Below are 19,210 nucleotides of genomic sequence, written 5' to 3'. Positions count from 1 at the left end.
GTAAGATATACTTTTCCATTTTCTTTTGTGTCCTAAGTCACTCAAGATGGATGCTTGATTATGACGTGATTAAAGAAAGAAAGAAATAACATATATACAGACCGAGCAAGGGCCTACTAAAAGGAACCTCTTGTTAACTTCAACCAAATTCTAAGGCATCTTTATGATAAATTTCACTTCTTTTTCTTTTCTTCAGGTCCAGAGTGTGGCTGAGCCCGGCTTTTGTTGTGGAGAAGTCCCCAAACAAGCTTCTGTTCATGAGAAAATGCAACGTCCATCATGTGAATCAGGTGATACTATACTCGTAATGACCCCATTACGATTAAGGTTGCTTGCTGGCCAAGCGGTTTAGAGCGTCGTTATTTGCGGCAGAGGTCGAGGTGACGGTAGGTCGAACCCTGCTACCAGCGAGTTGGACCAGTGGTATGGTTAGTCAAATTCTAAGGTAGAAATTCCTCTGTGAGAGGCATAGTACTAGCCACCTGGTAGGGGTAAGTTCGCAACGTTAAACCGAAGGATCATCATCGTTACTATTATAAACACATGGATTCAGGCATATGGACACACGCCTCCATCCTACGTCCTGAAATGTTCCAGGCTCATTCCTTACTCACGTGCACATGAAAACACATTTATATACACACGTAAATACTTACATTCACGGACAGGTTGGAATGTTTTGGATAACTTCTGGCTCATAACCGGATTGACCTGGACCTCGCTACTCCTTCTCCTCCTCTTCCTCCTCTTCCTCCTCTTCCTCCTCCTCCTCCTCCTCCTCATTTTCCTCCTCCTCTTCCTCTGGACAACGGGTGCAGTTATTCTGGTACAAAGGAAGAGGCCGCGACTTCCGGTGTCCTTCGGTACCAGAGATCCACCATTTTGTCGAAGAGTGTTTGGGAACAATGCATTAACCTCACGGAAAGGTCAAGTGGGTTCCCGCGGCTCCAAATAAAATAAAGAAAGAAAGAAAAAAGTAAAAGAGGGTCGTTTCGTTACAATTGCGCTCAGAAAATGAAGAAAAATGTGGAACGCATTTTTGGGTTAATGCAAGGCCACGTTAAGATTTTTTGGGTAATTTTTTTTTTTTTTTGCTTTACTTGTGTATAAGACGAAACGCTTAAAAGAGCAATAAATACAATAGAAAGAATGAAAAGGAGACATGGCATCTAAAGTGAATGTATTCATTGTGTTTCCTCGAAGTTACTTGGCTTCATTCCAACAAGAATGTCCACGACAGCAACAAGTGGGAAATCAAATGAGAGCTTCAGGAGGAACGCAGTCCAAATTAGACCCTTCGACCCGAGGAAAGTCTTCAGGGTGAATTTGGCCAAATAGGTTCTGTCAGCCACATGAAGGGGTTGGACAATTGGGCCGGACGAGGGCAATTGGGCCGGATGAGGACAATTGGGCCGGACGAGGACAATCAGGCCGGACGGGGGACAGTTGGGCCGGACGAGGTTAATTGGGCCGGACGAGGTTAATTGGGCCGGACGAGGACAATTGGGCCGGACGAGGACAATTGGGTCGGACGAGGACAGTTGGGCCGGACGAGGACAATTGGGCCGGACGAGGACAATTAGGCCGGACGAGGACAATTGGGCCGGACGAGGACAATTAGGCCGGACGGAGTAGGTGCATAGTCTGGGACCGAATTTATAAAAGATCCTAACCCTTAAGTATAGACCTAATTGCTTATATCTAGACATTCTAGACATAAGCATTTAAGTCTAGACATAAACATTTAGGTTGTCGACATAGGGATTTGGGTAAAATCTCCGCCATTTTGAAGATTTATGTCTAGACTTAAGGGTTAGGATTTTTTTATTTTTTATATGGTTGCTCAACTGGCTTGATCTACAAGCTAGTTCAGGAGCTACGGTCTTAACTTCTCCATCACGTCCTAATACAGTGGTACTTGAGTTGTTTCAGTCCTTGGAGCACCACCAGCTCAGTTAGAAAACATATAGTGGACCATCTCCTTTGTGATTAAGGCTTAATATATATGTACATATATATGTATATATATATGTATATTTACATATATATATATATATATATACACTGTATATACATACATATATATATATATATATATACACACACACACGTGTATATATATATATATATATATATGTGTGTGTGTGTGTGTGTGTGTGTGTGTGTGTGTGTGTGTGTGTGTGTGTGTGTGTGTGTGTGTGTGTGTGTGTGTGTGTGTGTGTGTGTGTGTGTGTGTGTGTGTGTGTGTGTGTGTGTGCAGGAATTCCACCTGTGCCTCTATCCTTTGACATATCTCGACCAGATGAAAACAAACAAACTACTAGACGTGATACTCGGTTCTTGCAGGAGTTCCAACTATGCTGGAGGAAGATGATTCGAGAATGGGATGAACAGTTCTGTTGGACTTCGAGAGCCCCCCTTACATGGCCAATTGCAAAAACATCGACCCCCTACGCCTTCCAGATGTGGATATATGACCCCGTAAGTGGAAATCTGTTCGTATGTACGTTCCTGACAATGGAATGCATGGGGCATACATATTCAGATAAAATGGGAATCTATATATTTACCGAACTTGCTGGGGCGGCAAGGGGAAAGAGGAAAGGAAGAAGAAGAGGAGTAAGAGGGGGAGGAACAGGAGGAGGAAGAAGAGAAGGAGGTAATAATGGAGAAGGAAGAGGAGGAGGAGAGGGGGAAGGAGGAGGAAATGGATGATGATGAAAAGGAGTGAGGGAGGAAGAGAAGGAGGAGGAACAGGAGGAGGAAGAAGAGAAGGAGGTAATAATGGGGAAGGAAGAGGAGGAGGAGAGGGAGGAGGAGGAGGAAATGGATGATGATGAAAAGGAGTGAGGGAGGAGAAGGAGGAGGAACAGAAGGAGGAAGAAGAGAAGGAGGTAATAATGGGGAAGGAAGAGGAGGAGGAGAGGGAGAAGGAGGAGGAAATGGATGATGATGAAAAGGAGTGAGGGAGGAGGAGAAGGAGGAGGAACAGGAGGAGGAAGAAGAGAAGGAGGTAATATTGGAGAAGGAAGAGGAGGAGGAGAGGGAGAAGGAGGAGGACATGAATGATGATGAAAAGGAGTGAGTGAGGAGGAGAAGGAGGAGGAACAGGAGGAGGAAGAAGAGAAAGAGGCAATAATGGAGAAGGAAGAGGAGGAGGAGAGGGAGGAGGAGGAGGATATGGATGATGATGAAAAGGTGTGAGAGAGGAGGAGAAGGAGGAGGAACAGGAGGAGGAAGAAGAAAAGGAGGCAATAATGGAGAAGGAAGAAGAGGAGGAGAGGAAGAAGGAGGAGGAAATGGATGATGATGAAAGGGAGTGAGGGAGGAGGAGAAGGAGAAAGACGAAAGGTACGGAGAATTAGTAGAGGGAGGCAGAGGATAGGAAAAAGAGGACAAAGAATGAAAAAGAGGAAGAGGAAGAGGAAGAGGAGTAGGAGTTGAGGGAGAAACAGAAGTACAAGAAATCTGCTAAAAATATCTGAAAGAGAGAGAGAGAGAGAGAGAGAGAGAGAGAGAGAGAGAGAGAGAGAGAGAGAGAGAGAGAGAGAGAGAGAGAGAGAGAGAGAGAGAGAGAGAGAGAGAGAGAGAGAGAGAGAGAGAGAGAGAGAGAGAGAGAGAGAGAGAGGAGAGAGAGAGAGAGAGAGAGAGAGAGAGAGAGAGAGAGAGAGAGAGAGAGAGAGAGAGAGAGCAAGAGAGAGACAGTGGATATTGGAATCCAAATTTCGAGGACGAACTTTGGTGTTAGGAAGTCAAGGAAAGAGGATTGAGCTTAGGAAGAATGGTGTGGGGGGGAGGGAAAGACAGTACACCAGTTGAGTACAAGGTTGAAAGTAGAAAACAACGTTTTTTCGAGAAAGAGAGGTAGACAACTCGACTTGAAAACATAACAAACTTGTATATCCGTATTATTCTTTTCCTGGTTACTGCTAGGAAGTTCCATTCAGGTCAGTGAGCAATTGCATACTCAGAAAGTAATAGCTAAAATGTAGGACAACATCCAGTGTTAAAACCGTATAAACACAGAGTAGGCCACAGATGAAATCACCATGTAAAATATACAGAACACTTGCAATACCCCACACTAGCAGCCCTTAAATGTGAACACAATGTTTCTTTTTTGAATGACGTATGAGACAATCCAGTGGCTGTAGACACCGGAAGACGCGAGTTTTCTGCAAGAGATCTGAGACAAAGGAGTGACTGACTGACGTAGAGAATTGAAAACTATTTACAATTAAACATGGAAAAAAAAAATCATCCTTTTCATTCATAGAACCAGTCTCGTATGAACAAACTTTTTACAATTCCCTATAAGAAGAATTCTATTTTGGGAAGAATTCTGCGAGGGGATCACTTTGTGGTCGACTGGTTGATCGTCTGAATACGACAATAAAGCAAAAATGACCACTGTTAACAAAATGTTTTCCTCACTACTTTCCGAAAGAAAATCTGATCTTCAAAGTTTGCCAATCACTTCATACATCGTCTTTGTGATATTTCCCTTTTCTCTCATCGTTTGTAAAATGCAGGCATTTTACTGAAATAACTTTGGAGTATCAAACACCATGTAAGGACGGAGCCTTTATTGTATTTGTATGACGTTTCGCCTGCTACAGCTTCATCAAGTGTATGTGATGAACGGAGCCTTTATTATATTAGTACAACGTTTCGCTTCTTACAGCTCTATCAAGTGCATGTGATGTATTTGATAAAGCTGTAACAAGGTGTTTATTTTGATAGAGTTATTGTCAACTGCCAATTTCATACACCTTTGGAGTAATTTGCTCTTCTTGTTTGTGCATCAATAGATCCCTGAAAAGAGGGGATATTACCGTAATACATTCACAATTTTATCCCACCATTGATAGATAGCGTCTGATCCCTTACTAGATAATTTTTTGTTTGACTTAACGTGCAAGAAATCTATTGGTCACCAGCCCCAAGAGCATTCCCCTGAGCAGTTTTGAGTTCATTTACTTTAAGACGCCTGAGTGAGCTTGCCTCCAGTCCACAGTGCATCACACAGGGCAGGACTCGCAGTAATGGGTATAAACTGGACAAATTTAGATTTAAGAAGGAAATATGCAAGAATTGGTTTACTAATAGGGTGGTCGATGAATGGAATAAACTTAGTAACCATGTAGTAAGCGCTGAAACTATCAGTTGTTTTAAAAAACGATTTGACAACTTTATGGATGGGGATGACAGGTGGTGATGGATACGGAGCTGCCTAGTGTAGGAATTATGGTCTCTTGCAGTCTCCTTTATTCTTATGTTCTTATGTTCTTATGTACAATCTACGCGCGTGGTTTAGAATTCACTTTAAACCAGAGCTTCTCAACGTGGGGCGTACTCCAAATAGGTGTCCAAATCTGTTTTTCAGGTGTGCAATATAATCTTTAAAGGGAGCAATTCAGGGCAACTGAATTCTTATTTGATTCGATTTGTTTGGTTTATTTTTCATTGATGCCTTTTTCTTTTGAAGTGGTTTTAAAACAAGGTTTCATGCTTTTTCAGCTGAAGAGGAGTTTATTTTTCAAATGATAAGAATTGTATATCACCACATGGGGGACATGATTTTAAAGGTGATTAGATGGGGCATATCAAAAAAAAAAAAAAAAAAAAAAAAAAAAAAAGTTGAGAACCACCGCTTTAAACTATAAAAAAATGAGTGATAACAAAATCATTCTCTGTTACAGAACCTGCAGCAATTACAAGAGATGCCTTTGCCTCGAACTAATCGAAAAAAAAAAAAAAACAACAACTGAGCATGCAGCTTTGTGACCCGAATAAAATCTCTCTGAAGAGGCTCTTCTCTAACATCAATAAAGCACTGATTGAAGAAAAGTTCCCGCCATTTTAACGGCCGTGTGTCGTCGACAAAGAGCCCGGGGCGGGCTGGGTAGGTGAGAGAGTGGCGGCAGAGGTGTGTGTGTAAGCAGCCTGATCGAGGTCCCACGAAGAGGAAGACGTCGAGAAACGGGTTGGGAGCTGTGATAGGTTAGGGAGTGGAAGATAAGATAGGATGATCGCAAAAGAAAAGAGACGAAAGGGTGTAAGAAAACTAAACAAAGACGAAACGCAGTGATGGGGTCGGGGAAGAGCAGTATTGGAACAGTATTGCATCGAAGACATGGATTAATAGAAGTGGTAAAGGAGATATTAAGGTCAAAAAAAAAAAAAAAAAAAAAAAAAAAAAAAAAAAAAAAAAAAAAAAAAAAAAAAAAAAAAAAAAAAAAAAAAAAAAAAAAAAAAAAAAAAAAAAAAAAGGGAAGGATAATAGACGTTAAAAGTAGTCAGCATTCTTCGTTTGAGTAAAGGTCAGTCTCCAGTCATGAAATAATTCTGGGTGACTCTGGTCCGTAAAAATGTATTTAAGGGGACCCCCCGCCCAAAATCTTTTTTTCTGAAGGATCTTGCTGATTTTTTCTGTGTGATATCTAGGTCTGAGAAAACCGTCACAGCTTGAGTTTTATTCAGATCTGACCAGTAGTTTTTTTTTTTTTTTAATAAAAAACATGAAAAATACCCTATTTTTGGGCTTCTTTCAAATTCTATCTCCTCCTACAATTTTTATTTGATGTCTTTCATTTTATAGCAAATGAATCTTCTACATATATAGAAAAACAAAATAGAGAGTTTTTTTAATATCTTTGTTCAATGCCGAGGAAAAAAAATATAATTTTTTTTGTAAAAAAACACAAAATTTTGACTTTGACACGTTATTAAAAAAAATTATTCAACATATGAAAAAAACTCTCTATTTCATTTTTTTTCATTTATCTAGCTATCAATAGAGACCTCATATGAAAAGATTGGTTGAAAATTGAGGGAGGAGATAGACTTTGTGTCTAAAAAACTTACATTTTTCAGAAACGAGCGTTAAAGTTTTTTTTCTTAGTTTTACTAAATTTTACATTCATGAACCTCCTAAGAATCATTGAAAACAGGTTCCATTGTATTTTCATGATGATTTTGCATCTTTCAAGTAACTCAGGCACTTTGTCCCCTCCTACAGTGTAGGATATTATTCACCCAAAGTGAGGGTCTCATAAGGCGCCACCTTACTCATTGTGGCAAGGTTTGAGTCATTGGTCTAGAATGACCCAGCAAGGTAGTCTGATTGCTGGGATTCAGCTCTCTTTTTTGTCCTAGGTTTTCTTTCTGGTGTTGGAACAGGCTCTTGCTGCATTAGGGACATCACTGTGAGGTTTGAGACTCTAAACCCAAGGTGTTGCAACAAGGAGGCATTCTTGTAGCCAAAGTTGTGGTCAAGTACAGTGACCTGAGAGAGGAATATAACTCTTCTGATTCCAGCAAACTTGCTTTTGTTGCACTTGATCCACAACTTGGAATGCAGACTCTCATTTGGGTTCTGAGTTCGTCCTCTCAAGCATCGGCTTAGCAGATCCATCTTCGTCAGGTCAACGTAGACGTCACAGATCAGCTTTAGCTTCTCCTTTGGAATCATTGACAGGAACGGTCTTTTTTCTTCATGTGAACTTGTTAGCAAACAGTTGTTTGCGTAGAGACAACGTGTCTGATAAAGGTATAGAGGACGGAGGATCAGGTGCTGTGGATGTGGATGGCAGGGAGAGAGCGGAGGATGTGGATGTAGATGGCAATGAGAGAGACGAGGATGTAGATGGCAATGAGAGAGACGAGGATGTGGGTGTACTTGGCAGGGAGGGAGGTGCTGGAGGGAGTACTGGTGGTGGTGGCGGAGGTGGTGATAACAAGGTTGATGCGGTTCCTTCTTTCTCCCCTTGCGTTACTAAGGTCAACGTTCTTGTCTTCTGTAAGTGTGATTTTTGTTTGGAAAGCTTAGGCATGGCTAATATCTTCAAACTTCTCTTCACTGAAAAATAAATGCGAAATACACACGGCAAATTAGTGAACGTGGCAAGCTAGCGTACACTTCCTTCCCTTTCTACGGCTATCAGGTCACTGGCGGTCAAGTGGGCTAATTTTCCTGCTGTCAGGTCACTGGTAGTCGTGCGGGCTGAGTTTCCTCATACCACACACTCACGTGCATGCCAGACGCAAGAGAAAACTTTGTAAGTGCATCAAACAAAAAAACAAAACAAAAAAAAAGTAAAAGAGGTGTTTTCATGGTCAAAACGAATGTAAACAATAGTGGTGCGGAGCACGTGGCTGCCGGGGGTAGGGAACGTAGGCCCTTTAAACCATTTAAAAATGGCGGTACGATAAAAATCTTTTAACATGGTGTAGAGCAAGCGCTCTTCTATGTATTTATGCAATAAAAAAAAATTCATTTTTTTTTTTCGTAAATCTGGGGCGGGGGGTCCCCTTAAAGTTTCTAACTCAGGTAGAAATGTTTAGTTGTCTAGGTATTGTTAGTGTGGGGTATTGCAGAATGAGTTGTCATGTGTCTTATGTGTAATAGATGCAACTTGGGCAGTTTTATTCTGTGGCCAGGCATATTCTGTGTTGATACCATTTTGGTGCTGGGTGGTGGCCTGAACGCAAGGGTGCTATTATGGTTATTATTTCTCTTGATAGGGTGCTGTTGATCATCCATGAGGAACGCTGCGGCTTGATAGTGTGTACAGTCGCCGAGAAAAGTTCTTCAACACATATATCTTGCATATTTATCTAAACCTACCACAAAGATGAGCAGTTTCGTGGGTGGCATTCTATTGGAAGGCAAAGCATTATAGGGAGCTGTTAGATAGGAAGGATTATAGGGAGGGATTGCTAGTGGCAGTGAGAGGCGCAAAGAAAATGAGTGATGGGTGAGAAAAATGGAAAAAATAGAAAAGATGGGGTGTAAGTAGTTACTAAATTGATGAGAGGAGGTCAGGCACCTGGGTTAGATGGGTGTCATACGGAGTGTCTGGAGAAGGGAGGTGCAGTAATAGTGAACCGGCTAGTGAGGTTGTTTAATGTGTGTCTAAAAGAGGGTAGAGTTCCGGAGGACTGGAGGAGTGCCTGTATTGGTTGTCCAATAATGTGGAAAGGAAAACACTGAAGGTATTTTCAAAGTGTAATTTCACAGGGAAATTTACAATATGAGTTCTCACTGGCACACTTTTTTACACGTGACTGTAACCAATGCCCGCTCGCTTGTGACTGACCATGCGTGACTTCATGCTGTGGACGGCGTGCCCAAAACAGTTGCTAATTATTAATTTTAATTTCCACAATCATTCCTTGCACACGGAAATTTTACATACATCCAATCTCAGTTATACAATAATTCGATTTTGATCATATTAATAATCTATCTCATTTATTCAACTTTCGCATTACAAAAATAAAATGATAATTGATTAAGTAAACAGAAATGGCAATTTGAATGTTCTAGAAGATTCACGCCTGTTACACGCATGTACGCACACACATACAGAATGACACATCAATTTTCGTTGTACAGTACATCTATGCATAATGTTAACAGAATTAGAATACAATACCTGTATAAGTCCGCTTTTCAAGGGAAAAGGGGACTAATGTGAGTGTAGCAGTTTCAGAGGGATCAGTTTGTTGAGTGTAGTTGGTAAGGTCTATGGGAGGGTTTTCATTGAAAGGACTAGGCGAGGTACAGAGGGAGTAATTGGTGAGGAACAGTGTGGATTTAGGGCAGGTAGGGGTTGCGTGGATCAGATTTTTGTGGTAAGACAGACATGTGAGAAAGTTTTGGGGCTTTATGTTTTAGAAAAAAAAACTTATGTAGGGTTGACTGAAAGGCACTGTGGGATTTTTTGCAGATATATGAGGTTAGGGGAAAGTTGTTAATGGAAGTCAAGTTTTTTTTTGTGAGAGTGGTAGGGCCTGTGTTAAAATTAGATATGGAGAGAACGAGTGGTTTGAGATAAAGGTAGGACTGCGTCAGGGATGTGTCATGTCTCCATAGCTGTTGAGTGTTTGTATGAATGGGGTGGTGTTGGAGGTAAATGCAAGAGTAATGGGCAGGGGATTGGTAATGGTTATAGAAAATGGAGAAAAGTGGGAGATGAGCCAGTTGCTTTTGGCTGACGACACTGCGCTTGTGGAAGGGTCAGAGGGAGGAGGGTTAAGGGAGTTAGTGACGGAGTTTGGGAAAGTATGCGATAGAAGAAAGTTGAAGATAAATGAGGGTAAAAGGTGATGAGATGTACAAGGAGAAAGGGTGGTAGCGAGTCGGAAGTAAGAGTGGAAGGAAAGAGGCTGGAGAAAGTGGATAGCTTTAGGTATTTGGGGTCGCATATTGCAGGAAAGGGAGGAGTGGAGGTGGAGGTAAATTGTAGGTTGTGAGAAGCAAGTAAATGCCTTGGGGGGTTAAAAAAATGTATCAAGAAATAGACATTTGGGAGTGGATGTGAAGAGATTATAAGAAAATATGATTGTGCCGAGAGCACTGTATGGGGCAGATATATGAAATTTAAAGAGGCAAAGAGGAAAAGTTTGAATGTGTTTAAAATGAAATGTCTGTAAAGTATGGTCGTGGTTACAAGGTTGGATAGAGTGAGAAACGAGGAGGTTAGGAGGAGAGCTGGGATGGAAAAGGAGATGGCAGATAGGGCTGATGAAAGAGTATTGGGATGATTTGGACACATGAAAAGAATGAGTTAAGAAAGCTTAGTAAAAGAGGTGAGGAAGGCAGAGGTGGATGGGGTGAAAGGGGCGTTGAGCAAGAGGGGAATGCCTGTTGAGCAAGATAGGGAGAGGGGTAGAGATAGAGGTGAGAGGAGAATGGCTGTGTACATATGATACTATGGTGCAAGGGAGAAAGGAGGTGGGGAATGGGGTGTTTAGGAAGTGGTTATGTGTAAAAGATATTTTGACAGAGCCTAAAGTGACTTCTCCCGTCTTCTGTTTTTATGCATGGGGGACGAAAAGCAAGGATGGATCGCCAAATAAGTGAAGCGGCCTTGCTGTAGATGTGCTGTGTCCTGCAGCATTGCTTCTGATCCAGGGCAATGGACGGGATTCAGGACTGGCCTGTCATCCATGAGGAGCTAAGATGAGAAGGAGGAAAGAGTGGTGGGTGTGGAATTGGTGGGAATGAAACGGGTGGGAGTGGTTATACGCCCATTGAATTGGCTACCCCCTGGTAAGGCGGAAAATGCCCTTCAATCCTATGATATACTATCTTTTACGGCTAATATTTTTGCAAAAAATTGTTTTGTACTTACATGTTAAAAAATGAAAAATGGTGTGTTACACTTTCAAATTTTATTCAGAAACTCCCAAAGACTCTACCGAAGTGTTCATCGTGGCGTCATTAAGAATATATAAGTTAATTTAGATTTTTTTTTTTACAAATTTAAACAACGCTCAGTGGCATTTGTCAGAAAAAAAAACATACAGAAATGTGGATAGATTTATGTGCATCTTGTGGCGTCCACACCACAAAGGAACGTTTTGCCACACAAGCTATCAGGTAATTGGGTACTGGAATAAGCCACCTCGCCGATATCAGCGACAATTGTTAGTGACGCACCGGGACAACAGCCCTTCAAGTCACGTGGCAATCGCTGATTGGACGATCGGACTGACCCGCGATCCCTGAGCATTATATAAGCCTGTCACTTACACAATAAAGAATTTTCATCACTCAGGTCGATAGCCGTAAGATCCAACAACAATAATGATAGAACGGATTGAGACATTCATTCCTTACCACCTTCGATCACTCGACCACGTCGTCTACTTGAGTAGCGCTCGCTACAATAGCATCATTAAATGGTTTGGACATGGGCTGTTGGTAAGTGGATCACTTATTTGCGCTCCTTTACGAAACTTGATATATCTAGGGGTTTTGTTAATGTCAGAAGATTTCGTTCGCCTTAGAATAAATTCACCTCTGAGTATAGGTGGGATATGATCACCTACACGCGCAATTTACGCATAAACTCACACAAGGATTCACACAGAAATATAAACAACCACACATATACGCATGTGAACATACAAGAACACATGCGCTAAACACACACACACACACACACACACACACACACACACACACACACACACACACACACACACACACACACACACACACACACACACACACACACACACACACACACACACACACACACACACACACACACACACACACACACACACGCACACGCACACGCACACACACACACACGATTTGTTGTAAACAATACATCCTCGATGACGCAAAAAAAAAAAAAAAAATCTGCATAACTATATTCAATTATATTACTTGTCCGTTAGCATCTTCTCCAGTTCCTCTAAGTTACGAGTAATCTCCTCAAGATCCACCTCATCAAATCCTATATCGCTCTGAAGAGTGACGGCAGGTGGCGGCGAATGGCACCCGATCTCGAAAGCAGCAGACACAGAAGTCTCCGACAAAGGTTCTAACGACGAAGGAGGTAGTGCCGGAGGCTGGGACGTGGGAGCTTGCGGAGTACAGCAGAAGGTGAGGATCATGAAGATTAGCGCGAGGGCGAAGGCCCCGAAGTGGACAAAGAGGAGTTGCTCGCGGTACATGTGGTCTTCGACCGCTGGGTACAGGGCATTTTGTGTCAGGAACCACCCGATGAGCATGGCCGTGTCTTCGACGAAGACGAGGACACTGAAGATGACGTAGGAGAACCAGGGCGCTGCCTGGAAAGAGGAGGGACATGGTCAGGGCGATTGGGCAGGGAATAAAGGCAGTAATGGTTACAGGGATTGTGCTGTTTGGAGGTAAAGTCATAACATGGCACCGGTGTAGCATGGGAAGGGGTCAGTGATATCGGCAAGGGAAACTAGAGCAAGTTCGAAGAAGTAAAAGGAAGGGGAGGACGAGGAAAAAAATTGTAAAGTAAGAAGGAAGAGAAGAAAGAAATGATTAGGAAAAGGAGGAATAAAAAAGACGCTCTCTCTCTCTCTCTCTCTCTCTCTTCACACACACACACACAAGCACTGCATGCAAGAAATTGCTCGAATTGAATTAATATGAGGATGGGCGAATAAGAAAATGATGAGTAAAGAATATTATTGTTTCATTTTCGCTCACAAGAACGAGAAAATGTTATTTGAATTCATACAAAGTCTTTGCGTTGCAAAAAAAAAAAAAAAAATGTAATCTTGAAAAAGGCTGTCAGAGGAGCCAAATGCAATCAGAAACTGAGCAAAGAAATGGATGCTTCAGGGAAGGGGAGGAAGGGCAGTTGCTTCCAAAGAGAAAGAAGGAAATGAGCCGGTCTCCACGCCAGAAGGCAAAACAACACTCAGCACCAAGCTTTTAAATTATTGATAGTTTTCCTGGTCAAAAGATCTCTTAGTTTGTTAGCTATGAATTATTCACTCGTTCATATACATATAAATAAACATATGCATAGGATTATGACAAGATTGACTACAGTTCACAAAGTATGCAAAACAACACTCAGTATCAAGCTTTTAAATTATTGACAGCTTTCCTAGTGAAAATATCTCTCAGTTTGTTAGCTATGAATTATTCACTCGTTCATATACATATAGATAAATATATACATATGATTATGACAAGATTAACTACAAAAGACAAAGTATGCAAAACAACATTCAGCATCAAGCTTTTGAATTATTGACAGCTTTCCTGGTGAAAATATCTCTCAGTTTGTTAGGTATGAATTATTCACTCATTCATATACATATAGATAAACATATACATATGATAATGACAAGACTGACTACAGGAGACAAACCATATGTTCGTTAATAATGTCATTTATATCATTGTATCATAACTTTTCGTTCTTTCTCTTTTTATACGTCTTCAGGGGTGTATGATGCCTCGTTCTAATTAGGTCTACTTTAGTGAAATGTCCAAAACAATGTTGGAATGGTCACTTGGATAACGAGTGTTATCGTTTCTCATCCATAAAACACAAATTTCTCTCTTGTTTATCTCTCATTTCCATATATATATATGTATATATATATATATATATATATATATATATATATATATATACATATATACATACATATATATATAAAGTAAAACCGCTTGGAAAAAAGAAACTGACGAAGCAGAGCGCTTTCGTATTTTACATCCAGTGCAAAAAGTACTTTTTGCACTGGATGTAATGTACGAATGTGCTCTGCTTCGTTAGTTTCTTTTTTTCCAAGTGGTCTACTTTGCATAAGTGAACACACGTACCCGTGTTCTTATTAGTATACATATATATATACTGTACATATATATATATATATATATATATATATATATATATATATGTATATATATATATGTATATATATATGTATATATATATGTATATATATATATGTATATATATATATATGTATATATATATATATATATATATACATATATATGTATATTCCTGACTAGTTTCACAGGTATGCAGAAACACTTATACACCCTTCTTATCCTCCTTGGTTGCTTCAAAACAGAATTAGATAACTTTATGAATAGGGATGACACGTGGTAAGGGATACGGAACTGCCTGGTGTAGAGCTTATGGCCTCTTGCCGTCTCCTCCATTCTTATGTTTTTATGTTTGTGCACAGCCCTTGCTCCTGGCTTGTCCATTTTGTCCTCCTTTTCTCAGAATTGGTCATGTCGAGCGGAGGTCTGGGCCTCTTTGTTTACATCTTGGAGCTTCTGCAGTAACGTTGTTATATCCTTTTCCCGCCTCCCGATGTAGTCACAGCGCCTTGCAGTCCCGTCAGGGCATATCGTATTACAAGGCACATCAACCTGGTGCAGTGTATTGTGGGGTTACGCGCAATGCAAATGTAGTCCAACTGGAGTCTTTGTTCTGAAATTCATTTACGTAATCACCTGAGATAGAAAAAAGAGATGAGGAGGAGAACAGAGACCAATACATCCACGAGATTAAAAGATAAAGAAAAAGAAATATATACATATACATATATATATATATATATATATATATATATATACATATATATATATATATATATACATATATATATATATATATATATATATATATAGAGAGAGAGAGAGAGAGAGAGAGAGTAAAATTCAAATTTAAATAAATTAATATGTAGATAAATAAGTAAACAAAGAAAATGATTAGTCCATAATTAGACAAATGGTAACAACAAGAGCAACAACAATAACATTAATAGTGATAATGATGATAACAATAATAATGATGATAATGATAGTAACAGTAATGATAATAATGATAATGGAAATGATAACAACAAGAACAACAACAACAATAACGACAACAAAAACGACAACACCGACAACAACTATAACGATAATGGTAACAACAATAACGACAACGACCTCAACGACAACCAGAACAACAACAATAACGACAACAAAAACGACAACAACACTGACAACAACTATAACGATAATGGTAACAACAACAACGACAACAACAACAACAACAACAACAACAACAACAACAACAACAACAACAACAACAACAACAACAACAACAACAACAACAACAACAACAACAACAACAGCGACAACTAATAATGAGGCCAACTAATAATGACGGCAATTTTAATGATGACGACATTTTTAATAATGACGACAATTTTGATCATGATAATTTTAATAATGATAATAATTTTAATAATAATGATAATGATAACAACAACAACAACAACAACAACAACAACAACAACAACAACAACAACAACAACAACAACAACAACAACAACAACGATGACGACGATGAAGACGACGACGATGACGACGATGACGATGACGATGACGATGACGATGACGATGACGACGACGATGACGATGACGACGACGACGATGATGATGATGATAGCAATGATAGCAATGATAGCAACGATAGCAATGATAATAACAATATTAATAGTAATAGTAATAATAATAGTAATAATGATAGTAGTAATAATAATAATGATAATAGTAATGATAATAATAATAATAATAATAATAATAATAATAATAATAATAATAATAATAATAATAATAATAATAATAATAATAATAATAATAATAATAATAATAATAATAATAATAATAACAGTAATAATAATAACAACAGTAATAATAATAATAATAATAATAATAATAATAATAATAATAATAATAATAATAATAATAATAATAATAATAATAATAATAATAATAATAATAATAATAATAATAATAATGGCAATAACAATAATCATGATAACAAAAATGGTTATGACTATAACAATAGTAACAAAAATAATGGCAATAATAATTCTATCACTTAGTGGTGGTTTTCGTTGGGTTCTTTTGTTTTCGCTCGAACCGTGCGCACGGACATTGTGACGTGGGCGCTATGCAGGTTAGAATTTGATGTCTTATTTTTCTTCTTTGTTCTTCGTTGGACCAAAAAATTACGCTAAGCGAGTTGAAATTTGGTGTCTTTCTTTTTCTTCTTCATTCTTTGTTGGACCAAAATATCAGAAAGCATTTGGAACGCGTTCGGAACATTAATGGTCACGCAGGAACTTTTTCCAAAATAACATCGTAAGAGAATCATAACCCGGCGCGAAGCGATGGTGAACGCAGTAAGGGTTTCTGATCGGGCTCTTTGAGTTTCGTGCGAATCGGGCGAGCACGAGCATTGTAACGTGAGCACTATCCAGGTTAAATTTGGTGTCCTATTTTTTTTTTCGTTCACCGCTGGACTAAAAAAAAAAAAAAAAAAAAAAAAAAAAAAAAAATCGGAGAGCATTTGGAGCGTGCTCGGAACATTAACGGTCACGCACAAACTATGTCAACAGTCGTGAGGGTCCTACATTTGAGGTATTTCTAGTAATAAAATAATGATAAATATGCTGGATCAATCTTAACTTGAACTTTGTCTTCTTTTCGATTCCCATCTCTTTCTCTCTCTCTCTCTCTCTTTCTCTCTCACTATTACCATATCACTACCTTTAAACACTGAAGAGGAAATTAGTTCTATCTCTTAATTTTTCTATTTTAATTATCTATCTATTTATTTATTTTTGAGGCTCTATTGACTCTGGCTTATGACCACGTTGGGACAAGGAAAAAAGAACAGGAGGATAAAGAAGAGGAGAACTTAAGAGGAGGATAAGGAGGAGGAGAACGAGGATAAGGAGGAGGTAGAAGAGGAGTAGGAGGAGAAAAGGGGAGGAGGTGAAAAAAACAAAAACTCAAATTCTTACCGTGACTCGCGATTTGACGTTGAACTGCAAATAAGCAAAGACGAAGATGAAGGCGCTAAAGAGATAGATGAAGACCTTCCTGAGGACTTTCTCGGCGCTTCCCACCGTCTGGAGGAAGAAGATGAAGAACACGTGGACCCCGACGACGAGAAAGACCCAAGGTCCGAAGGTTCCAGCGAAGAGGGCCATGGCCTCAAAGCGCGCCGCCAGGAAGAACCACCACCAGAAGAATGCCAAGACCTGTATCGTAATGGAGACTTCTCATTAGCAACGTCGGGCATGAGAGGGAGGAAGAGGAGGGAGGGTAGAAGAAGGATTGGTTTCCCTGGAAGGATTTTCGCGTAATGGGCCTTCTTACCTAGTCCTGTTTAGACCTTCTTCAAATTGAAGTAATTTCTGAACGGCCCTAAGCTCCCTCAAGTCATATTTTTTTTTTCTTTATTTGGCCAATCTTATTGCCTCTAAAATGTTATTCATCATCGTGGTTACCCCTCCATTAATCCCATAAGTGGCTCATTTCCTTTTCTTCTGTCTACCACTAGTCTATTCATCTCCGTCGTATTTTTTCTATAGCGAAGGGACTATAAGCTTATGGAATGTGTTGGACCAACTACAGAATCCCCGCCCGCCACGTACTTGGGGTGGAGGTTGAATAGTTGAGTGTTCTTGGGATGGACATTCCGTAGTTGATCATGTCTCGTGATACATAACCAAACCTAACTTAACAAAACCAAACCAAATCAAACCTAACCAAACCTAGTCTAATCTAAACAAAACTAGCCTAACCTAACCAAACCTAATCTAACCTAACCTAGCCTAACCTAACCTAGCCTAGCCTAGGATAACCTAACCTAATGTAAATTAATCTAACATAATCTAACCTAACTTAATCTATGCTTGTTGGGGTTGGTATTCTACGAATGATCAGTGTGTTGGGGAATTCTAAAATGGAGTGTAGTCGGGGAGGACATTCTACACTTAATCATGGCTTGTGATACATAACCTAACCTAACCTAACCAAACCAAACCTAACCTAACCTAATCTAACCCAACCTAACCTAACCTAACCTAACCAAACCAAACCAAACAAAAACCAAACCAAACCAAACCAAACCAAACCAAACCAAACCAAACTAAACCAAACCTAACCAAACCTAGCCTAACCTAACCAAACCTAGCCTTATATAACCAAACCGAAGCCTAACCTAACCAAACCTAGCCTAACCTAACCAAACCTAGCCTAACCTAACCAAACCTAACCAAACCTAACCAAATCTAGCCTAACCTAACCAAACCTAGCCTAACCTAACTAAACCTAGCCTAACATAACCTAGCCTAGGATAACCTAACATAAATGGATCTAACTTAATCTAACCTAACATAATCTATGTTAGTTGGGGAGGCCATTCTACAGTTGATCAATGTGGAGGCGTGTTCTACAATTGATCCAATGTATTTCAGATCACATGTTCTCTGTGAGCATATGTCTGTCACTCAATTTTATAAAAAGGAAAACTACACAAAACTCCCTTTACTTTTATAGAAAACTATTACCTTAAGATATTAAGGGGGAACGTTATGATTTAACACATTTTTCTCAACTTGCGCTTAAGAAAAATATATTAAACTTTCAAAACAGAATGGAGTGTATCAATAGATAAGAATATATACATAAATCATGGGTACTTTCATACATACATCTATACAGTATTGTTGCACACGCTTCGCTTGTCACAGCGGCATGACATTTTTTCGTCTTTGAGAAAATTTCTGGTTTCTGAATTCGCTGAAATAATGTTTCGGCGTTTATGAGAATCATGATGATGATCAGGAATGGATTTGGCGGTTCCATTCGATTTCCTGATTAATTATGATCAAGATGGGAACACAAACACTGGTATGTGGATTGGCAGCCAGTAATTGTACCACAGGATTTAGATATTTTGTATTGGTATATGTGTGTATCTATGTATGTATGTATGTATGTATGTATGTATGTATGTATGTATGTATGTATGTATGTATGTATGTATGTATGTATGTATGTATGTATGTATGTATGTATGTATGTATGTATGTATGCATGTATGTACGT

At 39.4% G+C, this 19,210-nt stretch overlaps 1 protein-coding gene across 2 annotated transcripts in view; it reads right to left on the bottom strand.

Annotated features, from left to right (window-relative positions):
• Positions 1-8,320: 8,320 nt before the first annotated feature.
• Positions 8,321-19,210, bottom strand: part of LOC143024855 (uncharacterized) — a 521,455-nt gene continuing 510,565 nt past the window's right edge. For both annotated transcript variants that reach the window (XM_076184162.1, XM_076184163.1), the window contains 2 exons: positions 17,116-17,355; positions 8,321-12,594 (listed from right to left, as the gene is read on the bottom strand). In XM_076184162.1, the coding sequence (XP_076040277.1) occupies positions 12,184-12,594; positions 17,116-17,355 (651 nt within the window). In that variant the 3' untranslated portion in view covers positions 8,321-12,183. The remainder of the gene's footprint in view (positions 12,595-17,115; positions 17,356-19,210) is intronic.

Source organism: Oratosquilla oratoria, chromosome 4, assembly GCF_046742065.1.
Source record: "Oratosquilla oratoria isolate Oo_2021 chromosome 4, ASM4674206v1, whole genome shotgun sequence".
Lineage (NCBI taxonomy): Eukaryota > Metazoa > Arthropoda > Malacostraca > Stomatopoda > Squillidae > Oratosquilla > Oratosquilla oratoria.
The sequence above is the reverse complement of the archived record's forward strand: the minus strand, read 5'-3'. Positions and strand labels throughout refer to the sequence as shown.